Raw genomic sequence first — 25,574 nt, forward strand, 5'->3', positions numbered from 1 at the left:
CTGTTGTATGACTTAAAGTAGGAGGGCTTGTGGGTTTGTTATGTAATTTTTTTAAGTTACCATGTAAGTAATGCACATGATAAAAAAGAAAAAGAAAAATTCAAGTAGCACTGAAAGACATAAAATGGAAAGTAAATCGTTACTACTACTAGTCCCACTCTCCAGAGTGACCATAGAAATTCCTGTAGTTAGTTCTTTTAAAAATTAATCCTAGGGGCGCCTGGGTGGCACAGTTGGTTAAGCGTCCGACTTCAGCCAGGTCACGATCTCGCGGTCTGTGAGTTCGAACCCCGCGTCAGGCTCTGGGCTGATGGCTCAGAGCCTGGAGCCTGTTTCCGATTCTGTGTCTCCCTCTCTATCTGCCCCTCCCCCGTTGATGCTCTGTCTCTCTCTGTCCCAAAAAAAATAAATAAATAAACGTTGAAAAAAAAAAAAGTAATCCTAAATAATTTTATTACTCTATTTTTTTATTTATGAAGTTTAAACAGTAACTTTTAACAACAAACTATCAAAGATGGAAAATTTACTCTCTTATACTACCTTATAATGCCTCTCCCAGACTTCTGTTTACAGTCTTCATTTTGTTTCTATTCTCACCTTAAATAATGACCCAAAATTGTCTTGCCTCTTCTCCCTCACCCTCTAAACCTTTATCAGCTGTATTATTTTTACATTGTTGAGGTTATTATTAATTACACATTCTATTCTTGAAATTGTAATTGCCTTCCATGTTTCATCTATTGATTTAGTACATTTGTAAACCTACAATGGTTTTTAAATCATATGTTATATTCTTTAGTTGAATTCAGTGAAAAATCAAGTAAATGATGATTTGCAATGCAATTAAGGTGATAACATTAAATTTGGTTGAGTAGAAAGCCAGGTAACTAGTGTCAAGGTCAGATAGACTTTTTTTTTTTTTTCTGCACTCAGTTGTCCAAAATCAAGGGTAGAAAGAGAAGAGAATAAAGTGAAGCCTGCTAACCTATTTCCGCTGAATTTCCCTTTCTGCTTTTCATACATGCCATCTCCTTGCTTTGAACATCTCTGGAATGTCACTAGAATGAAGGCCTCTCTTCTGAGTCTTTGTGTGGGCCTATGCTCCTGCTTCTTTTACTCTGTGTCACATATGTCAAATCTAATATCTTCTTTTTTATGAAATTCGTCAAAATCTCTCATAATCTCATTGCTATTGTATTGCTCTCATTGCTATTTATTTCCTCTCATAGCTCTTCATTAAAACATCAATAGTATTTGGAGTGGTTAACAAAAGTACTCTTATCATCTTTAAGTAAAAGATTTTTATCTTTGAATATCCAGGAAACTGCCTAAAAATTTAATTTGGTTTCTTAGTTTTCAGCTGATTGGGGTTTAATATTTGCTAAAAATCATTTAAAGCATCCCTGCAAAGAAGGCTATCAAGAGAAAAAGAAAAGGGATGCCTGGGTGGTTCAGTCGGTAAAGGGTGCAACTCTTGATTTTGGCCCAGATTACTATCTCAAGGTTTGTGGGACTGAGCCCCACATTGGGCTCTGCACTGACAGCACAGAGCCTGCTTGGAATTCTCTCTCTCCCTCTCTCTTTGCCCCTTCTCCATTGGTGCTTGCTCACTCTCTCTTTCTCTTTCTCAAAATAAATAAATAAACCTTAAAAACAAGGAAAAAATATGCTTCCCTAACAGGTATAAGCATTTAAAAATTTGAAATTTGGCACAAGCATGAGTAGGGTTTAGACATGACTGATTTGGAAAAGCAGAAATAGATTTAAGGCTGTTATAAAAGATTCAGAAACTTCTCAGGATCAAGAGTAATACATTTAGGTACTAGGAAGTAGGAATTAAAAAAAATTTTTTTAATATTTATTTATTTTTGAGAGGCAGAGCATGAATGGGGGGAGAGGCAGAAAGAGAGGGAGACACAGAATCCAAAGCAGACTCCAGGCTCTGAGCTGTCAGTACAGAGCCCAACGTGGGGCTTGAACCCACAAAATGTGAGATCATGACCTGAGCCAAAGTCAGACACTTAACCAACTGAGCCACCCAGGCGCTCCGGAAGTAGGAATTTTCAAAATCTAATTTTCTTTGGTTTTCTTTTTACATTTTTTTCCTCTTCTTATATCACACTGCCCTGCAGTTAAACTTCAATTCTAGGACAGTCTTCCATGGATCCCCCTCTTACACACATCTCATTTCTCCATAGCAGTAGTGTAGCCCTTTGGGTGTCTAGTAGGAGAATGATATAGGAAGAAAGAGTCTCTACCAACCAGTACCAACATTATAGCCTCTCATATCCCATTATGACCAGTTTGAACTATCACAAATGTAAGAAGCATGAAAGTGTCGACATTTCTTTTGAGGATTCCTTTCCAATGTGCTGTACTGCTAATACTTATTGGATTCACATAGTCCCAACATCTTGTTGCCAAACATGCACATAAATTCATGTGGAATCACCAATGTCAAAGGACCCATGCACCAAAAAAGGGTATAAAAATCTTCCAATGCAAATGAGGAAAAAGAGGATGAACCAGTCTTTGACCTTTGAAAATCCCTGAGCTGGAAAGGAAGGCAAATGTGGCTTAGAGGCCCCTATTCTTAGATAAGGAGGTGAAGGATGTTAGTGAGCTACATACCTAAACTCTGAGGCCAATAACTAGGTTAAATTTACACCTTTGAACTGAGTGAATTTGATTCATCCAAATTTTATATTAAAAAAAAACCCTCCGTCGGGAAACTGAGACTAGACATACCCCAGATCCTTTAAATGTTCTCAAAATTAATTTTAATGTGATGATTTTTGAAAACCATTTCATTTCACTAAGTTGATGGATGATACTCTCCAAGTCCCCATTGTCACCAAGTCCCCAAATCAGATATTTCTGTGCCTGCACCAGTATACATCTAGCTTCAGAGTGGGTGGCCCTTTTATCACTGAATGCTACCAAACAGAAAATTATTACTTGTGATAAATCAGTTTTTGTGTGTTTAACACACCACCTCTCATTTAAAAAACAACAACAAAATATTAGCCTTCTAATTTGAGAGAAAATTTCTCTGACAACTTATGAGTGATATAATTTGTAGTAACTTTATCATTGATGATTTGTTGAATAATTTGAGAAAGACTAAATATAGAATGACTGAATTATTGTCTTTTAAATGTAATAACAACATTTAAAATGTTCAGTGCTGTTTCACATACATTATTTTATTCATTCCTCACAATGTCATAAATAGGTAAGTCATAATAAATGCTGGCTAAGAGGCTGGCATTCGAGTCAGAGAGCTGAGCTTCTATCTAATACCTGTATTTAATAGCTTTGTGATCTTAGACAGGTTACTTAATCTTTCAAAGTCTATATTCTTGTGCAAACCAAAGTGATTAATGATATTTATCTCGTAGCATTGGTTTGAGAAATGAATATATGAACGTAATAATGTAATTATAACCACCTAATATATTTTAACTGCTATCATCATCACCTACTTCTTTTTCCTCATATCATGATCATTATCATTATTTCAGAGATCAAGAAAATAAGCCTGATAGAGGGTAGCTGTCTTTTCCAAGTATACATAAATAAGTAGTATAAGCCACGACTGGAGACCGGTTCCTTTCTTTCTCTTGATAAGATTTTCTTTTTAAATATATGAAGAGTTTTTCTCAGAGAGTAGATCCTGACTAATAATCTTCTAGGGCTATGGTAGTTAAATTTAACTAAGAGAAATTGCATTTAGGTATTAGATGGCATTTAAATATGCTTGGATGCACTTTGAAAATGTCGTTCTTTCTTGTTGAATTTTAAGAAAAGACAGCCTTCTCTGTATAATTATTTATGCCCTTGGAGACAAGTAGCTGGACCAAATTTTCTTTTAAGGCTAATTTTGGTTTTCTCATTTAATGAGCATTTTCCTGTGAATAGACATTCCACAGAAGCCTATGTTTATTTTCTAGTTTGGATGGATAGTGATTTTAGTTTATCTTACTTATCTTAGGTATCAAGAGCTAAACATTTCTTTTTCATATCTTGCTTGGAAATATTTCCAATAAGCAATTATTTTAGGACCCTAAGAATTCTTAGTTTCTAGACCTGTGTTAGTTTTCTGTTGCTGTCTAACAAATTACCAAAAACTTAGTGTTTACCACCCATTTATTATCTTATAATTCTGTAGGTCAGACATCTGGCAAGGTCTGGCTGGATTCTCTGCTCAGGCTTAAGTCAAATTGTCAGCTGGCTGCATTATCATCTGGAGCAGGAGGCCTTTGCCCAAACTCTTTGTGTCATTGACACAATTCAGTTCCTTTTAGCTAAGGACTGAGGTTCCCATTTTCTTACTGTATCTGCCAGGACTGCTCTCAGCTTCTAGAGGCCCCTCATATTCTTGTCCCATAACCCCATCTGTCTCAGCAATGGAGAACCTCCCTCTCATGCTTCAAATCTCTCCATTTCTACTGCTCCCAGCCAAAGAAAACTACGTGCTTTTAAAGGGCTTCTGTGATTAGGTTAGGCCCACCCAGATAATCTCCTTTTTGATTAACTCAAGGTCAACCAACTGGTAATTTTAATTAAATATTCAAAAATTTTCCTTGAAATAGAAGGTAATATAATCACAAGAGAGATAACATATTCATAGATTCTTCCCATTCTCAAGGGGAAGAGGTTATACAGGACAAGGATCATTAGTGGCCATCTTAGAATTTTGCCTGCTGCAAGAGCCTAGAAGATCTGGGACAAGCAAATGCAAGCTTCTGAAGCTGTCTGAATATCTGTTTCATCAACTTCTGTTCTCAAACCAACTTTCTTCCCAACTTCCTATTTCCATAATTATCATCCAAGTTTAGCATAAGTTCCACTGACTTTACTTTCAAATATATTTTATATGTTTTCTCTGGATAGTGGTAATTTAATTATAGCCATATCGTCCATGCATTACTGCAATAATGTACTTTCTACTCTTTCTCAATCTGAGCTATCACATCCTTTGAAGACTGAAGCCATCCTGCAAAACAATGTCTGAAGGATATTATATTACTTTTAAAACAATCAATAGTTTCAGGTACCTGGGTGGCTTAGTCAGTTAAGTGTCTGACTTCAGTTCAGGTCATGATCTCATGATCTTGGGATCAAGCCCCTTATCAGGCTCTGCACTGATGGCACAGAACCTGCTTGGGATTCTCTCTCTCTCTCCCCATCTCTCTCTGCCCCTCCCCATCTCATGCTCTCTCTGTCTCTCTCTGTCTCTATCTCTCTCTTTAAATATATAAGTAAACTTTAAAAAAGCAGTCAATAGCATCTCTTTTCTATAGCATCAAATCAAACTTTCTTTGGAGACTTTTAAACAACCAGCCTTATTGTGCTTCCTATCCAATCTATGTTCCCCATCTTTTGCCATATCTAGTCTGATTTATGCATTACCTCACAATACAATATTTTGTTTCCTGCAAATTTTACTCCTATATCTGAGATGATCATTTTTTCTCTTCCTTCAAGATAAGAAGTAATTCCAGTTCCTCCTTAACACTTTCCTTTATTACTGATTATATTTTGGTATATGATAGTCTTTTCTTTCTAATTATATTATAGATTATTTCCCTAATTATGTTATAAAATACTCAAGAGTAGATATATTTGTGTTTTGGAGTTTTGTCCTTCTACATAGTAGTTCCTCAAAATATACATGCTAACTACTTTCTCTTAATAAGGAAATGATCAAGTCAAAGTCAAAATCTATTACTGAGAAATACATGTCTACAAAACAAAATGACTTAAAGTGGCTTCTTTCTGTTCTTAAAACATAGCAGAAAATTGAAGCATTAAATCCCTTTGCCTGAGATATTTGAGTAAACTCTAACAAAACTGCCAATTACTTAACTAATTGCCACCAAGTGGCTTTAAACCAAATAATTCCCTCAATTTTCTCTTCCTTTACTAGTAGAGATCCTGGGAACAGAACACACATTAGACCTTTATCTGAGTTTACAGAGAAAAATACCTGAAACTATATTTACATCCAATTTTGTAGTTTTCAAAGGATTCTTGGGTTGAAGAAAGAAGTATCTTTAACAGTAGTCCATCTTTCATCTTTATCCCATAAAACCTCTATATAGTATTTGGAATTTGGGGCCATCAATTATTATTGAAATTATCTTTTTCTCTGGCCTCTATAGTATTGTTTTCTTCTGGATCTCTTTATATATCACTCCATATGTCTCTGGCCTTACCAGTCTCCATCCTTCTCTGGATACACCATAAAAATAGGTGATCTTCAAGATTCTGTTCTTGATATTCCTATTATCTTTTTCATTTTTATTTTTCTACCTAAAAATTCATATTCATCTCTATGACTTTAATGATTACTTGTATTTTAATGAATCAAAATTCAGGACTTGACTTTCCTTTGGCCCAGATTCGTATCTCCAGCTATTATTGTTCATTCCTGTATAGATGTCCTGTCAGCCTCTTCAACTCAACACTGTGTTCGAAACAGAATTCACAGTATTTCATTTCTTCTTTCCTTCATGTTTCTCCCTTCAGTTAATGGCATCACAGTCCCTTTAATCACACAATCTGGAAACTGTGTCAACATCTACCACTTTTCCTCCATGTTTCAGTACCCACCCACTGCCATCTTCATATTGCTTTCAAATTTGTTTTTTGCCTACAGTATTATTTCCACTGTAGAAATCTATTCATCTTTGAGGTTTAACTCCATTAAGTCTCCCAGTTACTCTGCATACCTAAATTAAAAAATGGGATATTCCTGCAAACTTCCATAGTATCATGGTTCTTACTTAACTTTGGATATGTTTGTTTTCTATATACTGGCATCCTTCAACTGGCAACAAATTCCTTAAGGGCAGAGATCATTCCTGTGTCCCTTCAGCTTAGCTCTGTGCCTTTGGCACAAAAAATGCTCAACAAATGTTCCTTGAATTCTCTGCCTCTGCATGCATTACAATATAACTTTCTTATTCAAAACACAATAACTGTTTTTCAATCTTGTACATTACCCGAAATAGCATTTTCTGTCAAGGTACTTTCTAAATTCTTGATTGAAACTACACTTATATATGGCCTCAAAATTCTTCATTGGGTTGGCCAGACAAGGTTGATGATCTGGTGTAATGCCAGAAATTAATTATTAATTAAATTAAACTTATGAGTTGGTCCTTTGATCACTAGTGCCAGCATGCTCTTCCCTTATTTTTGAGTGAAGCAGTATATTTTTTTCCATTTTTTCCTGAATTATTCTTAAATAAATCAAAGATTCTTCACAAGTTCCCAAGAGAAGCTACCTATATATCTGCAGTAATAAAGCTTTAGATAAGTTTTAAAATCCTTTCCCTTAGAATTCAAGAATGAAGTATGTCTCTTATGAATTCCAATGCTAATATTTTGATCTTCCATTGTGATATGACATTACTTCCTTAAGATATTTTTGTACAACTTTAGGGATTTTTTCTGTACCTGTTATCTATTTTAGCCTTCTTTCATTAGAGAAAAGTATTTTATGTTCATAATATCTACTTTCGTAGCCATTATACCATGTGCCCAAGGTTGTTGAAAAGATTCTTTCTTACAGGGGTACTTGTGGAGAGTTCTAAACATATTCTTCCCAATGGAGAATCTCCTGATGATACATCCTTTTCAAATGATGTTTAGGATGATACTCAAAATGTATTCTTGGCCTTGGTTTTGACTTATGCAAACATCCTGGCTTCAGAAAAGTCACAAAATTTTACTCAAAAATTTTTTAACTTTGAATCCATCCTATTTTTAAAATAAAATAAAACATACTTTAATCCTACTCACTCCCACTTGACAAGACCCTAGTCTTTCTTATTTTTCAAAAAGCAAAGTTAACAACAGGAAAATATACAGCTTGGTATGTTTAGTTTAAAATTTCTCCTTTGTATTTGTAAAAGTCAAAAGTATGCTTGGAATATCATAGCTATCATTTTACTTTCATTAAACAATAGTGGATATAGTTCTTACTTGCATTACCTATAGTTGATGGGTATATATCTATAATCCTATCTTTATTATCACTTTCATTACTGAATTTGTGGTAATATTTTATACCCAGGGAAATTAATTAATAAAGTATGTCTCCTATGTTTTCCTCTATTAAATAGGTGAATTATTTCATAGGTAAAAGGTAATTCACAAGGAAGAAAAATTGGGGCTGGGCTCAATCCTGCTAAAAGACATACAGGATTAACATGCCCATTATGTTTATGAAACATAATTTTTTTATTGCGTTGAATTATTTCTTTGGAAACTCCACAAACACTGTAGGAAATATTATCAATTGCAGTAACATCTGAGCTTCATAAAGGGTGAGAAACAAACATCTTCTCCAGGTTAAATAGATTTATTTATTCATTCAATTGTTTTTTAACTGTTTTTTAAATGTGCCAGTCATTAGTAATCAGTAGTAAATGACACAGCCCATATCCTAGACTTTGCAGTCTGCTCAGTATGATTTTCCTAAAACATATGTTCTATTCCACACCCAAAATTATGAGACACAAATCCTTTCTCCTGACCAAGACTAAATATGCTTTATATCAGTATTGTACTTGCAGATACCTCTAGGTAAACCAACATCACTCAGACATAAGTAGAAGAATTCAAGCCACTAAAAAGATACAGTCATTTCACTTGCCACCTCTTATGTTAAGATCACTGATGTTCAGGATGCCACGTAAGCTGTAGTGGTTGGACACTGAAGAACTGCAAGGGACATTGTTTATATGATTAGGATGTCGGGACGCTTCTCACACAAATTACAATATGCATGGCCAAATGCCCCAACCCAGAGGCGTCTTTTTCAGACCTTTCAGTCCTTTCAGACCTTTCAGAGTTACCAGGTTGTTTGCTTATTTCAATTTCTCAGCCCTTTTTGAGCTCCTGTGTAGTCAGGGCACTTCTCTCCATGGAGTTTAATAAGGAGATACAAAGATAAATAACACATAAATGTATAGTTTAATAGAGAATAGTAGAGCCAATACTTTCCTTTGCAGACTCCAGATCCCAATGAAGCCACAAACAAGTTGAGTTAATAACTGCATCTCCTTTCTCAAGAATCCTATCTTAACAAATGTGTTCAGTTTGACCAAGAACTGGCAGTGACATTTTCTTAATAAAAGCCATATGGAAAATCTGTGCTCTTTCACTAGGTCACTTAGCAAACATTACCTTTGTATTCCCTTGCTGCTTCCTGATCTCAATAGGAGAGCAGAAGGACACTAAACCATTTCCTTACCAACTTCCTTGACTTCATCACTAGGCTACAGTGCTGAGTAAACACATATTTCGGGATGGGAACTGGCTTGAGGACCCAAGTATCGATGGTTTTCTCAGAGTGGCAGTGACAACCTTGATAATTAAAACAAGCAAAATGAAAGGAGTTGGCATTCTCTCATGGCCATCTGTGACTTCTTTGTGCTGGTACTTAGTGTTCACAGGGGAACTGGATGTTTGAATTGGCTCTCAGTTTTTCAGTGAAAAGTGAAGGAAAGCACTCTGCTAATGCCTGCTTGTATTTTTTCTCTCTAAACAACATGGTTAGAAATTATAATATTAAATCTTTTTAAGTTACATTGCCGTGTCACATTTCATTTCATATATTTGGCACTTTGAAATATCATACCTTAATAGTAAAATTAAATTTTCTGTCTTGAGCCAATAATTCTTTTATTGTAGTGGTAACCTTAAACCTTTAATCTTTAATAGGATTACCAGATTTTTAGTTTGCTATGAGAAATTATGAAACATGATCTGACTTGTTTTGGTTGAGTTTCAACATTGTGTAAAAAGAAATAAAAGTGATTTTTATTTCCCTTTAGATGTTATAATAATTGGGTAGCATGATCAGAAAAGAATATGATATTCATGGCTGGAATAAAAGATTATAGACATTTTAGAGCATGAGTAATAACTAATATATTAAAACACATAAAAGCATAATTATGTTGAAGCAAATGAAATTCTATTTCTAGTAGGATAAAGCATGGCCAAATTTAGGCAAGTTTGTTTGGCTCAAATTCTTAAAAAAAATTTTTTTTAAGGTTTATTTATTTTTGAGAGAGAGAAAGAGTGCAAGCCGGGGAGGGGCAGAGAGAGAGGGAGACACAGAATCCTAAGCAGGCTCCAGGCTCTGAACTGTCAGCAGGGCTCAAACTCACAAACTGCAAGATCATGACCTAAGCCAAAGTCAGACCCTTAAACGACTGGGCCACCCAGGCACCCCTGTTTGGCTCAGCTTGTATTAGGAGATTCTGTACATTCCTGCTACCTGGTTTTATTAAGATGAAATTGTGTGATAGTTAACCCTAAGTGTATTAGACCTTAGGACCTAATGTAAGTTCTTCTCGGTCTTCATTTAATGCCTGCTTTCAAGCTATTTGACTATGCAATAAATATATCAAAATGGTTATAAATGGAAGAAGGACAACAATATTAACTAATGTATTTACTTGAAATAGAAGTTCAGTATTTTTAAAAATCCAGAAGTTATGGTGAAGAAGTGGTTAGGACTGTGAATTAAACCACTATTTGAGGATTAAGTGGATTTACTTACATGCTCTACTCTGTCTCTGATTCCCCAAATATAATAGATATTTGAGTAAGGTGTAAAATGAGTAAGTTTCCAGATAAGATCAAGATGATATTACATTTTTGAGGATATCTGAAGATTTTCAGCTGAAGAGAGAAAATGGTTTGCTATAGGAGGAGTCCTCAGAATCCACAGATTCTCATTATAGTGCTGTCACTGGCAGTCTGTGTGACAGGAGCAAGTCCCCTAACCTCTCTGGAAACATTTTATTTGTGCACTTTACCAATGACTCTTAGTGCATATACAAATTTACACTTCCTTACCAACAATTCTGTGGTTCCCAGAAGCCCACCCAGAGGTTGGTAATGGCTGGATTAGAAAAGGTCTGTTAAGGGGCTAAATGGGTGATGAGTATTAAGAAGGGCACTTGTTGTGATGAGCACTGGGTAAGTAATGAATGAATCACCAAATTCTACTCCTGAAACCACTATTACACAATATGTTAACTAAACAGAATTTAAATAAAAACTTAAAAAAAAAAAGCTCTGTTAACCCTTCTTGGTCTCACATTCTAACTCTTATTAATCTAAGCGGAATTAGCAATAATTGAGGAAAAGTAAACAAACTAGAAATCTGAAAACATGAAATTGAGACTAACTACTCAAGCTGATAATTATGTATGAGTTTTTTTTCCATTTGACTAGTGGCCAGAAACCAGACAGTGAAACTGATGAGCCAGTATGTCCTGCTGGTGTTGGCTACAGCCTGAAAGGAAATAATCCAGATAATTGTTTAATTGGATGCTACTTAAAAGAGAAGCTGGAACTCCCCAAGAATCATGGTCCAGAGTAAACATCTTTTCAATCATATTGGTTAAATAAAAACCTGAGAATGTTGCGTTGATGGCCAGCATTTATGAGGTTCCATTTTTACTGCCACGAAAATATTCCTTTTAACTGTTGCCTACCAGTTCTTGTCAGTCTGTGTCAGTTTTACATTTCAATGTTAAGTATTTCTGGATGGTAATTTTCCAATATTATACTTGTAATAAAAAAGGAAAATAAATGAAATCCTTGCTACACAGTTACAGAAGGATAATATTCAATAGCTTCCTATGAGAGGCAATCTGTACAGTGGTTATCACACAGACTATTCTAAGTCAGCCTGGATGTGAATCATCTCATATCAGTCCTATCTTATATTTCATGTAACTTTTAAAGTCTGTAACTCAGGTCAAGTTATTTGAACTTTCTGTGAGCTTCTGCACTTAAATTGGGGGTGGTGACAATAGGGTTGTAAGGATTATATAAGTTACATAAGTTAATTTGTGTAAAGTGCTTATGCCAATGCTTGGTATATTATAAGTGGCACATAACTGTAATAGTAATTTGCTACCATTACTATTTTCTTTGTAGCAGTTTCACATAAAAGTGACTGTTTTTGTATAACCTGAGTCATGGCTCTTTTAAACAGGTGTTCTGACTGAATTATCATAGCATGGTAAAGTCTAACAATTTTATAAGAAGTGGCTGAGAAAAACAAAAGACATGCAGTACATTTGCTTCTAGAGTTCTATCTGGAGAAGGGACTAAGTGGAATGACTAATTAATGTGTTTTGGTCCTGCTTTTTTTTTTCTTTCTTTTTTCCATTCTCTTGAGACTTTATTTTTAGAACTGTCTTGAGCTGTATGCCTTCATATTTAATGATTGCCATTTTTATTCTTTTTATAGTAGTAAATATTAAATATTAGGCAGAATGTTTCCTTTAATTTCCCTTTGGAGTGATAAAGTATCACCAGTAACTTTTTCTTGATATGTGTAGCAATACTCTATCAAAACAGAATTACTTAATAAAGCCAGGAAGACATCTATGAAAAGCTCTTAGAACAGGTATTACATATTGGATAATTGAAAATATATCAAATAAAGCAAACGTCCAAAAGATGAACTTAGGAAGCTCTCACACAACAGGCATTATGATAAATTTCAAGTACCAAAATGTTTTAATGGTTAACTTTAATGACTTTATTCATAATGAGATTATTATCATGACTAACTCCTTTGTAAATCTTGAAATATAAGAGGTTTCTGATAGCTCAGCAGACACTTATTCCAAACTCCCAGATTTTGACACCTAAAAATGTGCCTCTTAATGAATATTTAATTTTACATTACATTACATTACATTACATTACCAGTTTACATATTTAGACCAATGAGGTAATGTTAGAGTACGAACTCCTATGTAATCAACTGTCTCCACAAAAGGATATCTTGGTATCTCTTGGGAAAAAAGTACAGGGATGATATTAAAAATACTAGCCTGTAGCCTTCTGGGGAAGATGATGGAGTAGGAGGGTCCTAAGCTCACCTCATTCCATGCATACAACTAGATAACAACACATCAGTGTAAATAAAGCAGAAAATGATCTGAAGACTGGCAGAACAGACTCTCCACAGCTAAATGTAGAGAAGAGGCAATATCAAAGAGGATAGGAAAGGTGGAGACATGGTCTAGGGACAAAGGGACCTGCATGACTGTCCCCAGAAGGGAGGGACACAGGGAGTATGGAGAGGGGAAAGGAGCAGACCTGTCAAGTATCCCTGGCACCAGGGACCCAAACAGGGAAGACAAATTTGTATAATATTTGGCTTTGAAAACCAGAGGGGCCTAACAATCAGTGGGGCTTAAAATCTGAAACATCAGAAATCAGCAGGCTAGTCTCTGGGAGACCCAGGAGGACAGAGTCCCCACCTGTAAAGAGACAACACAACAAACAGTCCCACTGAGATACAGCATAGAAGCAGCAGTTTGAATAACCTGGCATGCATGGGAAGGAGATTAATTACTAATCTCACAGCATGTTCTGGAGAGACAGGGATCTTTTGGAGACCCCTCTAAGAACAGAAGAACTGGTGGACAGCATTTCCCTCCTGGGCACCCCCAGCCTAGATACAAGAACACCTTCAGGAAACAGCACCAAGCAACACTCTCCACCTAGCTTGCTAATAGTGCACACTGCCCATGTGCATCTCTGTGGATCTACTCCCTCCAACCCAGCTGGCCTGGCAGGAGTTTTTCCCTGGTGGCTGCAGATCCTCTCCCTCAGTGGATGAGCATGGACCTTGCTGGCACCACATGCCACACTCCCTCCAATATACCCTTGGCCACAGCCAATGCAAACCAGTGCCACAAGCCTGGCAGTATGCAAACAGCCCCAGCAGTGGCCAGAACTACTCCTGCCCCAAGGAGAGGGGAAGATAACCAGTCCAACTGCTTCCCCAACAGTGGACTAGGGGCAGACATCTGGTCTGACTGCAGGCCCTGCCACCAACAAAAGTTTCTCAGGGAACAACAGAGGGAAAGCACCCTGTAGTTCAGTGCTATTGCATCTCTGGCATATACTTAGTCTGACTCAACTTAAGCTCAAGGCAGCCCCAGACTGGCCACAGGTACCAAATCTTGTCCACAGTAGGCAAAGTGAGCCATTGCAGACTAAAGGCAAACATGGCTCATCCAAAATACACACAGAGGATACTCCTGAAGCACCAGGTTCTGGTGAACAGGGACCTTACACTACAGGACCTCTTCATCATAAGGCCTCTATGTTGAAGAACAGGAGATGTAGCTGATTTTCCTAACACAGAGAAACAGACACAGAAAGTTAGACAAAATGAGGAGACAGAGGAATATGTCTCAAATGAAAAAATGAGACAAAATCACAGCAAGAGAGCTAAACAAAACACATATAAATAATATGCCTGATAGAGAATTTAAAGTAATGGTTATACATATACTCACTGGATTTGAGAAAAGAATGGAGGACTTCATTGAGATCCTCAACAAAGATACAGAAAACATCAAAAAGAACCAATCAAAGGTGAAGGACTAAGTAACTGAAATCAAAAATACACTAACTACATAGATAAATAGTAAACTAGAGGAAACAGAAGAATGGATCAGTAACTTGGAGGACAGAATAAATGAAAATCAGTCAAGCTTAACAGGAGAGACAAACAATAATAATGAAAAATGAAAATAGGATTCTGGAACTCAATGACACCATAAAGCATAATAACATTTGCATTGTAAGGAACCTAGAAGAAGAGAGAGAAGAGGAAACAGAAAATTTATTTGAAGAGATAATAGCTGAAAATTTCCTGAATTTGGGGAAGGAAACATATCTAAATCTAGGAGGTACAGAGAGCCCCCAAAAGAATCAACCCAAGGTGGTCCATACCAAGATAAGTTGTAATTAAACTGGCAAAAAGTAGTGATAAAGAGAGAATTTTAAAAAGCAGTAGGAGAAACAAAAAGTTACATATAAAGGAGACCCCATAAGGCTATCAGCAGATTGTTCAACAGAAACTTTGCAGGACAGAAGGGAGTGACATGATGTATTCAAAGTGTTGAAAGAGAAAAACTTGCAATGAAGAATAGTCTATCCAACAAAAGTATCATTCAGAATAGAAGGAGAGATGAAGAATTTTGCAGACAAAAAAAAGTTGAAGGAATTCATGACCACTAAACTTGTTCTACAAAAATACTAAACAGACTCAAAGAGTCAAAAAGAAAGACCACAAATAGGATTAAGAAAAGTAGGAAGCACAAAACCATTAAGTATATTTATAAAAATTGATCAAGGGATTCACAAAATAAAGGATGTAAAATATGACACCATATACATAAAACATGGATGGGAAAGGAGTAAAGAATGAGACAAACTTAAGTGACCATCAACTTAATATAGACAGCTATATGCATAAGATGTCATATACAAACCTAATGGTAACCACAGATAAAACAACAATAATAGATATGCAAAAATGAAGAGAAAGGAATCTAAGTATATCACCAGAGAAAGCCAGAAAACTGTGAGAGAACATGAGAAAGAAGGAACAGAGAAGAACTATAAAAACAACCAAAAACAAGTAACAAAATGGCAATAAGTACATACCTATTAATAATTACTTTGAATGTAAATGGCCTACATTTTCTAAACAGAAGACAAAGGGTGAGGGAATGGATAAAAAAGCAAGACGTATCTATAGGCTGCCTACAAGAGACTCATTTCAGACCTAAAGGCACATACAGATTGAAAATGAATAGAGGGAAAGGATTTATTATGCAAATGAAAGTGAAAAGAAAACCAGGACAGCAATACTTATATGGGACAAAATATACTAAAAAACAAAGACTGTAATGGGAGACAAAAAGGACACTATATAATAATAAAGGGGACAATGCAACAAAAAGATATAACAATTATAAATATTTATACACCCAATATGAAAGCACCGAAATACATAAAACAGTTAATAACAAACAAAAAGGAACTACTCAGTAGTAATACAAAAATACTAGGAGAATTTAACACCACTTACATCAATGGATAGATCATCCAAACAGAAAATCAATAAGAAAACAGTGGCCTTAAATGATATTTTGTACTAAATGGATTTAACAGATATAGTCAGAACATTCCATTCTAAAATAGGATAATGTACATTATTTTCATGTGCACACTGATCATTCTCCAGAATAGACTACATGTTAAGACACAAATCAAGTCTCAACAAATTCAGAAAGATCAAAGTTATACCATGCATCTGACCACAATGTTATAAAACTAGAAATCAACCACACACACACACACACACACACACACACACACACACACACACAACCTAGATAGAGCACAAATACATGAAGGCTACATAACATGGTACTAAACAATGAATGGGTCAACCAAGAAATCAAAGAGGAAATCAAAAAATACATGGAGACAAATAAAAATTAAAACATAATAGTCCAAATCTTTGGGATTAAGCAAAAGTGGTTCTAAGAGGGAAGTTTATAGCAATACAGGCCTACCTCAAGAAGCAAGAAAATTTCAAATAAATGACCTAACCTAACACTTAAAGGAGCTACAGCAGGAGAAACAAACAAAATCCAAAATCAGTCAAGGGAAGGACATAATAAATGTTAGAGCAGAAATATACAAAATAGAAACTAAAAAAACAATAGAACATATCAGTGAGTCCAGGATCTGGCTTTTTGAAAAGATCAACAAAATTGATAAACCTTTAGCCAGACTCTTTTTTTTTTTTTTTAATTTTTTTTTTCAATGTTTATTTATTTTTGGGACAGAGAGAGACAGAGCATGAACGGGGGAGGGGCAGAGAGAGAGGGAGACACAGAATCGGAAACTGGCTCCAGGCTCTGAGCCATCAGCCCAGAGCCTGACGCGGGGCTCGAACTCACGGACCGCGAGATCGTGACCTGGCTGAAGTCGGACGCTTAACCGACTGCGCCACCCAGGCGCCCCCTAGCCAGACTCTTAAAGAGAGAGACAGACAGAGATATCTCTGATATCTCTGATAAATACAGATGCACAAATATAGCAAACAAAAACCAACAATATATTTAAAAAATCATTCACCATGATCAGGTGGAATTTATTCCTGGGATGCAAGTGTTGTTTAATATTAACAAATCAACATGCTACACCATATTATCATTAGGTGAAAAAAAACATTAGACAAAGTACAACATCCTTTCATGATAAAAACTATCAAAGTAGATTTAGAGAGAACATATCTCAACATAATAAAGCCATATATGAAAAACCCACAGCTAACATCATAACTCAGTGTGGAAAAACTGAGAGCTTTTCACCTAAGATCAAGAGCAAGACAAGGATGTTCACTTCATCACTTTTATTCAACATAGGAAGCCTAGCCACAGCAATCAGATAAGAAAAAGAAATAAAAGGCATCCATATTGGTAAGGAAGAAATAAAACTTTCACTATTTGCAGATGACATGATACTATATATAGAAAACCTTAATGACTCCACCAAATCACTACTAGACCTAATAAATGAATTCAGTAAGTTTGCAGGATACAAAATCAATATACAGAAATCTGTTGTATTTTTATACACTAATAATAAAGAAACAAAAAGGAAATTAAGAAAATCTCATTTACAATTGCACCAAAAAATAAAATACCTAGGGATAAACTTAATCAAGGAAGTGAAAGACTTGTACTCTGAAAAATACAAAACACTGATAAATGAAACTGAAGAGCTTACAAAAAATAGATATTCTATGCCCATGGATTGGAAAAACAAATATTTTTAAAATGGCCATGCTATCCAAAGCAATCTACAGATTTAATGCAATCCCTGTCAAAATACTAACAGTATTTTTCACCGAACTAGAAAAAATAATCCTGAAATTTGTATGGAACCATAAAAGACCTCAAGTAGCCAAAGCAGTCTTGAAAAGGAAGAAGAAAATTGAACTATCACAATCCGAGATATCAAGATACACTACAAAGCTTTAGTAATCAAAATGGTATGGTACTGGCATAAAATTAGACACATAAATCAAGGAAACAGAAGAGACAGCTCAGAAACAAACCCAAAATTATGTGGTCAATTAATCTTGAAGAAAGAAGGCAAGAGCATGCAATGGGAAAAAGATAATCTCTTCAACAAATGGTGTTGGGAAAATTGGACAGCTACATGCAAAAAAAAAAAAAAATGAAACTGGATCACGTTCTTACACCATACACACCGTACACAAAAATAAACTCATAATGGATTAAAGACCTACATGTGAGACTTGAAACCATAAAAATCCTAGAAGAGAGCATAGGCAGTAACTTCTTGGCATCAATTGTAGCAACATTTTTCTAGGTATGTCTCCTGAAGCAAGGGAAATAAAAGCAAAAATAAACTATTGGGACTACATCAAAATATAAAGTTTCTGCACAGCAAAGGAAACAATCAAAAAACTGAAAGACAACCTACTGAATGGAAGAAGATATTTGCAAATGACATGTCTAATAAAAGGTTAATATCCTGGTGTACCCGGGTGACTCAGTCGGTTAAGTGTCCGACTTTGGCTCAAGTCATGATCTCATGGTTTCTGGGTTCCAACCCGTGTCCAGTTCTGTGCTGACTGCTGAGAACCTGAAGCCTGCTTCAGATTCTGTATCTCCCTCTCTCTCTTTGTCCCTCCCCAACCTGTCCTCTCTATCTCTCTTTCAAAACTATATAAATAAACATTACAAAATTTTTAAAAAGTTAGTATCCAAAATATACAAAGAACTGGTAAAACTCAACACCCAAATAATCTAATTAAAAACTGGGCAGAAGTCATGAATGGATATTTCTCCAAAGACATATAGCTGGCCAATAGACACACGAAAAGATGCTCAACATCACTAATCATCAGTGAAATGTAAATCAAAACTACAATGAGATATCACCTCACACCTGTCAGAATGGCTAGAATCACAAACTCAAGAAACAACAAATGTTGGGAAGGGTGTGGGGAAAACGGAACCCTCTTGTACTTTTGGTGGGAATGCAAACTGTTGCAGCCAATGTGGAAAACAGTATAGACCTTCCTCAAAAAAATTAAAAATAGAATTACCATGTATATGATCCAGGAATTTTATTACTGGGTATTTACACGAAGAATATAAAACCACTAATTCAAAAAGATATATGCACTTTTATGTTTATTGCAGCATTATTTACAATAGTCAAATCATGGAAGCAGCCCAAGTGTTCACTGATTGATGAGTGGATAAAGAAAACGTGGCATATATATATACAATGGAACATTACTCAGCCTTAAGAAGGAATGAAATCTTGCCATTAGCAACATGTATAGATCCAGAGGGTATGATGCTATGTGAAATAAGTCAGAAAGACTAACACCATATGATTTCACTCATGTAGAATTTGAGAAATAAAACAAATAAAGAAAAACCAAAAAAGCAGGCTCTTAACTATAGAGAACAAATTGATGGTTACCAAAGGGGAGATGGGTGAGGGATGGGTGAAATAGGTGATTAAGGGTACACTTATTATGAGCACTGAATAGTGTATACAATTGTTGAACAACATAATGTGCACCTAAAGCTAATATAACCCTGTATATTAACTATACTGGCATTAAAAAAAGAAAGAAGCAGATCCACTGGAATGTCTTTTGGGCATTTACTCCTGTCTTAATGCCTGACTGGATGAAATGTCTGGTGATAGAGAAACCATCTCACCATAATAAGGGTGAAAGTCATATTAAAGATGGAGGAGAAGGAAGATAAAAGGAGCTTTGTTTTGAGTGATATTGTTGGACTAATATGCCATCCAGGGATTTCTTATTGCATTAAATATATAGACTTTTTACTTGCCTAAGAGAAAAAAAATCAAAAACCACAAACTGATTTAACCTGGAGAAAAATTTGTTTAAAATCCCATTATTCTTATGTTAGACTGTATAATATTTGCTATTTCATTTCTCTTGAATTGTAATAGTTATTTAGGATTCCTCCCATTCTTAATTAATCCATTTGAATTTCTACAAATGATCAAAGATATTCTAAATGGTAGTAGAGACAATCTGTAATTTATATTTTAGAGATCATGAGTCAAATTCTTTGACAGTTTGCAATTTTAATAAAATAATTTTATTAGACATTTTTATTTTTCAAAAACATTTTAAATATATCTTTTTTTATTCATACGGAGGGAGAAATCTAAGGAAGGGTTCATTATATTCATTATATCAAATTATTTATTTGATATTCATTATATCAAATATTACAAATGAGGTTATAAAAAGTAAACCCAGTATTTAAATTTAGAAATTTGTGCTTTGTTCAGTTGAAAAGAGAATTTTAGGATGGTCCATATTATTGTGTGGGTTTTTTTGTATCAATTATTATCAAACATCAGAGGGCAAAAACAAGTTTGTTAATTATCAAAATGGGTAGGTATTCTTCTAAGGTTTATTTTACCTCCGTGTATTTTCTTCCATTCTTTTTTTATCTTTTTTTATTTTCTTGTTTCTTTTTTTTCTTTCTTTATATTGATTATTTTCAAAGTAATTGTTTTTTTTTTTCATTTTTGTTTTTATAATTCAGACAAAATCAGGTGTGTTTAGGGTGGTATGGCCATAGACTCCTTTTTACAATTCAAAACAATATCCAGATACCAATATAGCTCTGAAAGCAGAGGTTTAACTACATTACAGATAATTCTCTGGCATATTAAATTTTTGCTGCCCATATTTCAGATTTAATTTGAATGTCAATATTAAAGACTAATTTAATTAAGTACTCTTGATTCTTTTTAAAACCTTAATTGTTAATTGTTATAATTCCAACAAAAATTCATTGAATTCCATCAATACAATTATGCAAGATTTCACAGGGCCACAAAGATAAGAAATAAGCTCATGTCCCTAGTATCTTATATCAAGGAACGGGCAATCAAACGGTATGACCTAGACAGGTCACTAGGCCACAAGCCATCTATGAAACACGCCCTATGAGAAGTGGCTACACCGTTCGTGTGTAGAGGTGGTTCTTCCATGGAGCTCCTTAGGCCCTGGGCATGATGATGGGATTGGTTAGCCATCCCTCTCTTTTGTAGCACGTAATAAAATCCAAAGGCTTGGGTTTTGCCCATTTCCCATCTGCCTTCTGCTCTTACATGTGCATGTCTACTACCGTCAGTAAATGATGTACATGTAATGAGAGGTACACACCAGTGTTCTCGTTGGGACATATATTGTATTAGCCAAGGCCATTTGTAATGGTTTTGTTGTTAATTATTTATTCTATAATCATTACCTTAATGTTCTTAAGGGAAATTTTTGGGATAGATGCTATCATACCTTTTTCTAATTGCTTTTGAAAGAAAGCACTTAATTTACTTCTTTGTTCATCTTCATTTTGGTGAATATGCCTTGGCAAAGGGTACTTGTCAAAGGATAGACATTTAATAAAGCACAGATAACACACACTCTTCACTGTCTATATTATTATGTCCAACGTTCTTTAATGAGTATCTTGTTTCTTGCAGGACGGTTCTGTTTACTCTCACTTCTGTGGTTGTACTTGTCATTACAACTGACTGGATCAGCTGGGACAAGCTGAATCGGGGATTTTTGCCCAGTGATGAAGTTTCCCGAGCATTCCTGGCTTCTTTCATCTTGGTCTTTGACCTCCTCATTGTAATGCAGGTAAGTGTTTTTGTATTTCCCTTCTCTCACTGAAACAGCTCTGTGCTTTGTTCTCAGTATAACAAACACTGTATGTAGAATGAAAGGCTCCATAAAGGTAGAGAAGTGCTTAGTTTACAGTTGCTATTGGGGGAGCTTTTCTGATCATAGTTTCAGCAGTTTTACTGGGAAGATAAGACAACTGGGCTTTTGTGAAAGTAGCACCAAAAATTCATTGTATGAACATTGGAAGGTGGACCCTGAGAAACCATACAGCATGGTGGTGTTTTCTGCCAAGATTTCAAGGAAAAAATAAGGCAAAGCAACAACAAAAAACCCTGTCATTTAGTAAATGGAAAGCTGCAGAGATGAGGATGATATAAAGCCAGCAAAGCAGGGATAAGCAATTGCCAAAGCAACTCAGGGTTTTATAGCGGTTGAAATGGAATGATGTAAAAATGCTTTTCCTGGTTATGGAAATTATCACTTTCTTTCAGTACTCACTAGAGATCATTCCATTTTCATGTAAACAATATTTCTGCCCTGCTCAGCAACACATTGTTTGTACAATAGCATTGCGCTAACCGGTGCTACTCATGTAATCTTCTGCTGTGAGTGCTTTGGGGTCTTAGGAATGTTCCTTTGAATGAGGCCGAAAGAAACATTAACTATTTCTTGGCACTTTATCTTGCTCATTAAGTGTCCATCCATTTGCTGCCCATTTTCATACTGATTTTATAAGGCAATTTTGGATTTTCCCCTCCTGAGACATTGTAAGTTACCAGAACAAAGGCCACAATTGCTGAAGGGAAGGTAAACGCCACTGTGTGCCAGATTTATGTGAGATTTCACAAGATAGCAGATTGGTTTTCTCATTTTAGAGGCAAAAAGAAGCCTTTATCAGCAATATTCTGTAGTGTCTTAAAAGAGAATAACAGTTTATTGTTGCTGTTGCTTCACAATATAGCCCAGGCATTAGGTTCAAGATGGTTCCTGGAATATATTTCTATTTTAATGGATAACAGTTTAAAATATGTTATTGATTTAAAAAATTATATAAAGTGGAATGTTTGTCTCATCTAAAAATTGATGTATTTCTTCTTTATTTCCTGTGGGATAGTTTAGCATAGTGGAGAAAGTAAGAAAGCATTGGTGGGTTCCATATCAGTCTCTTATTTGCTGTAGGACCTCCTCTGGATATTTATAAAATCAAATTTGTAGCACTAAATAGTGTATTTTGCATTACTTGTTCAGAGATTTTTTTTTTTAATGTTTACTTATTTTTTAGAGAGAGCCAGAGACAGAGTTTGAACAAGGGAGGGGCAGAGAGAGAGGGAGACACAGAATTGGAAACAGGTTCCAGGCTCTGAAGTGTCAGCACACAGTCTGTTGCAGGGCTCGAACCCATGAACCATGAAGTCATGACCTGAGCCAAAGTCAGACGCTTTAACCAACTGAGCCACCCAGGTGTCCCTCAGAGGCTGGTTTTTTTTTTTTAATGTTTATTTATTTTGAGAGAGTACACATGAGTGGGGGAGGGGCAGAGAGAAAGGGAGAGAGAGAGAATCCCAAGCAGGCTCCACACTGTCATCACAGAGCCTGACATGGGGCTTGATCCCAAGAACCATGAGATCATGACCTGAGCTGAAATCAAGAGTTGGTTGTTTAGCTCACTGAGCCGCCCAGGTGCCCCTCAGAGGCTGTTTTTATCTTCTTTCATCTGATACTCCTGAATGATATAATTCCTCATCTAAAATATCTGCTTTGGCCAAATGGCCTACCTCTTTGAACCCATTTTATAGCCAAAGGTATTAGTAAGCAAATAGACCACTGTCTTCGGATTGTTTAAATTTGTATATGTGAGAGCATAAATTTCCTGATTTGTTGTCCTACTATCCATCACTTTCTACCCTCTTTGTATCTTTTTAGTTACTCTTCCAATGAGGTCACGAAAATCAGGGACTTGAAGTGGAAAAATATAACATTACAATTTATAGATACTATGGAATCACTCAAAAAGTACTTAATAAGGAGAGAAGGAAGAAAGAAAGGATAGTAAGGATTTATACAGGTAGAGTCAGCAGGGATTAGGAAGGGGCAAGCATTCTAGGTGAAGGAAATGGTATGAAAATGTGGAGTCAGTAAAGCGCTGAAGTGTTCAGAGAGTAGCCAGAGCACCAATTGACCGACAATGAAGAGTTTGTGCTGAGGAATCTATCAGTTTGGATGATTTTGGCTACAAGTAACAATAAGCCTGCCAAGCTAGCTTAATCAAAGTGGGGGGATGTAATACTGTGTTATAAGGATGCTGTACAGAATTAGAGAGGAGGGATGCAGTTACATTTTAGGGACACATGAAAGCAGAGACTAAAGTGCACCAGGGAGCCCAGACCTAGCTTTTCTTCTCCATCTCTCATCTTTTTTAATTTTTCCCTTCAGTTTCCTTCTCTTTTCTTACTACAGAGAAGCTTTCTCAGCTTCCCAGTTCATATGGAAGGAAATGGCCACAGCAAATACCTCAGAGGGAGACCACTCTAATTGTCAGGCGTAATTCTAGATTCCTGGGGAAAGGATCGTAAGGACTGGATTGTCCTGCACCCATCAGTGAAGTGACTGGGGGCAAGGCAGTTCCACAGAAAAACAGGGAGATGCTGGGCCTCAAAAGCTAAATTAATTGATGTCTAATATGAAGGAAAGTCCAGAAAGAGACCCAAGAGTTAGGGCCCTTAACTCCTTTTCTCTCTCCCCCAGTACTGAGTCAGTGAGCCAGTCCCGTTGATTTCTCCTTTGCTATGTCTTTTGTGGCCGAATCCTTCCTTATCATTTCTCTGCTTGTATTCAGTCCTGAGTCTCCTGTATACTATTGTAAAATAATCTCCTGTGCACACTTCTGCTTCCACATGTCCCCTTGTCCCACACACTCTATGCGGCTCAGGCTCATAAACTTCCAGTCTGGAACGTCATGTTGTACATGCCTCTTCTCAGCCAAAGTGATACCTCATTGTCCAAGTATAAAGTCAGGACTCCGAGAGCATGCTCCCAGTGCCCTTCACCATCTGGCCCTGCTGTGTTTTCTCACATGTATTCTATGCTGTAGATCTACCCCAGACCATCCTATGCTGTAGATCCACCTCAGACCAAAGGGCTTATTGTTTGGCCCTTGACCACAGCACACTCATTCCAGGGTGTCTGTAAGCCTCTTTTTCTCCCCAGATGTGTCTCCTCCGGCTCTGGTCATCTAGACCCTACTGCTGAGGACCATTCCAATTCCCCCTCATGAAAACCATGTAATCACTTTCCTCCTTGGAACTCCTGCAGCACTTTTCCCCTGGACACAAATCACCATTTCACTGTTTTCCTGCTCTATGGAGCAGGAACCATAGCTTATAACTATTTGTCCCTGGAGTCTCCCTAACACAGGCCTTACATGGGCAGCAGTATGCCCAGAGTAATAACTGCTTGATGAGGATAAAGAAGTGACATTTCAGCACTGAGTCTCCTGCAAACTCTGCCCCCGCCCCTTTGGGAGCATCATGATAAAGTTTCAGGAACTAGTGCAAGTGGTAAAATAAACAGATCCCCAGAAGATGTATATATTCAAGGCATTTAAAAATATATAATACAAATATCCTAAAAATCCATAGCCAACTAAACTGTGATCTATTTCATTCTAGATTCATATATTTCAGACAAAAGAAAAATAGAAAAGTAGCAAAATTAGTGGAAATGGAGGGAATAATTTCATTAGAAGATTTTCTCTCATTGGACTTATTTAAGTGATTTTAAAGCAATTGACCCTAGACTTTTCTAATAGTAGAAAAATTCAGCTTACACTATCAAAAGATATTTTAATGTTTGGTAAAAAAAGAAAAAGAAAAGAAACCCTTAGAATATGACATTACTGCTATAAAGATTTTATCTTAACAAAGTTAGTAGGTCAATTCTGAAAACTTGTAAAGTATAATTATTTTTATGAATGTTTATT

General features: G+C 36.0%; 1 protein-coding gene across 2 annotated transcripts in view; it reads left to right on the plus strand.

Moving 5' to 3' along the window:
• Nucleotides 1-25,574, plus strand: part of TMEM117 (transmembrane protein 117) — a 489,337-nt gene that overhangs the window by 387,080 nt on the left and 76,683 nt on the right. For both annotated transcript variants that reach the window (XM_043563444.1, XM_043563445.1), the window contains one exon: nt 21,451-21,610. In XM_043563444.1, the coding sequence (XP_043419379.1) occupies nt 21,451-21,610 (160 nt within the window). The remainder of the gene's footprint in view (nt 1-21,450; nt 21,611-25,574) is intronic.

This window comes from Prionailurus bengalensis, chromosome B4 (genome assembly GCF_016509475.1).
Source record: "Prionailurus bengalensis isolate Pbe53 chromosome B4, Fcat_Pben_1.1_paternal_pri, whole genome shotgun sequence".
Classification (NCBI taxonomy): Eukaryota; Metazoa; Chordata; class Mammalia; order Carnivora; family Felidae; genus Prionailurus; species Prionailurus bengalensis.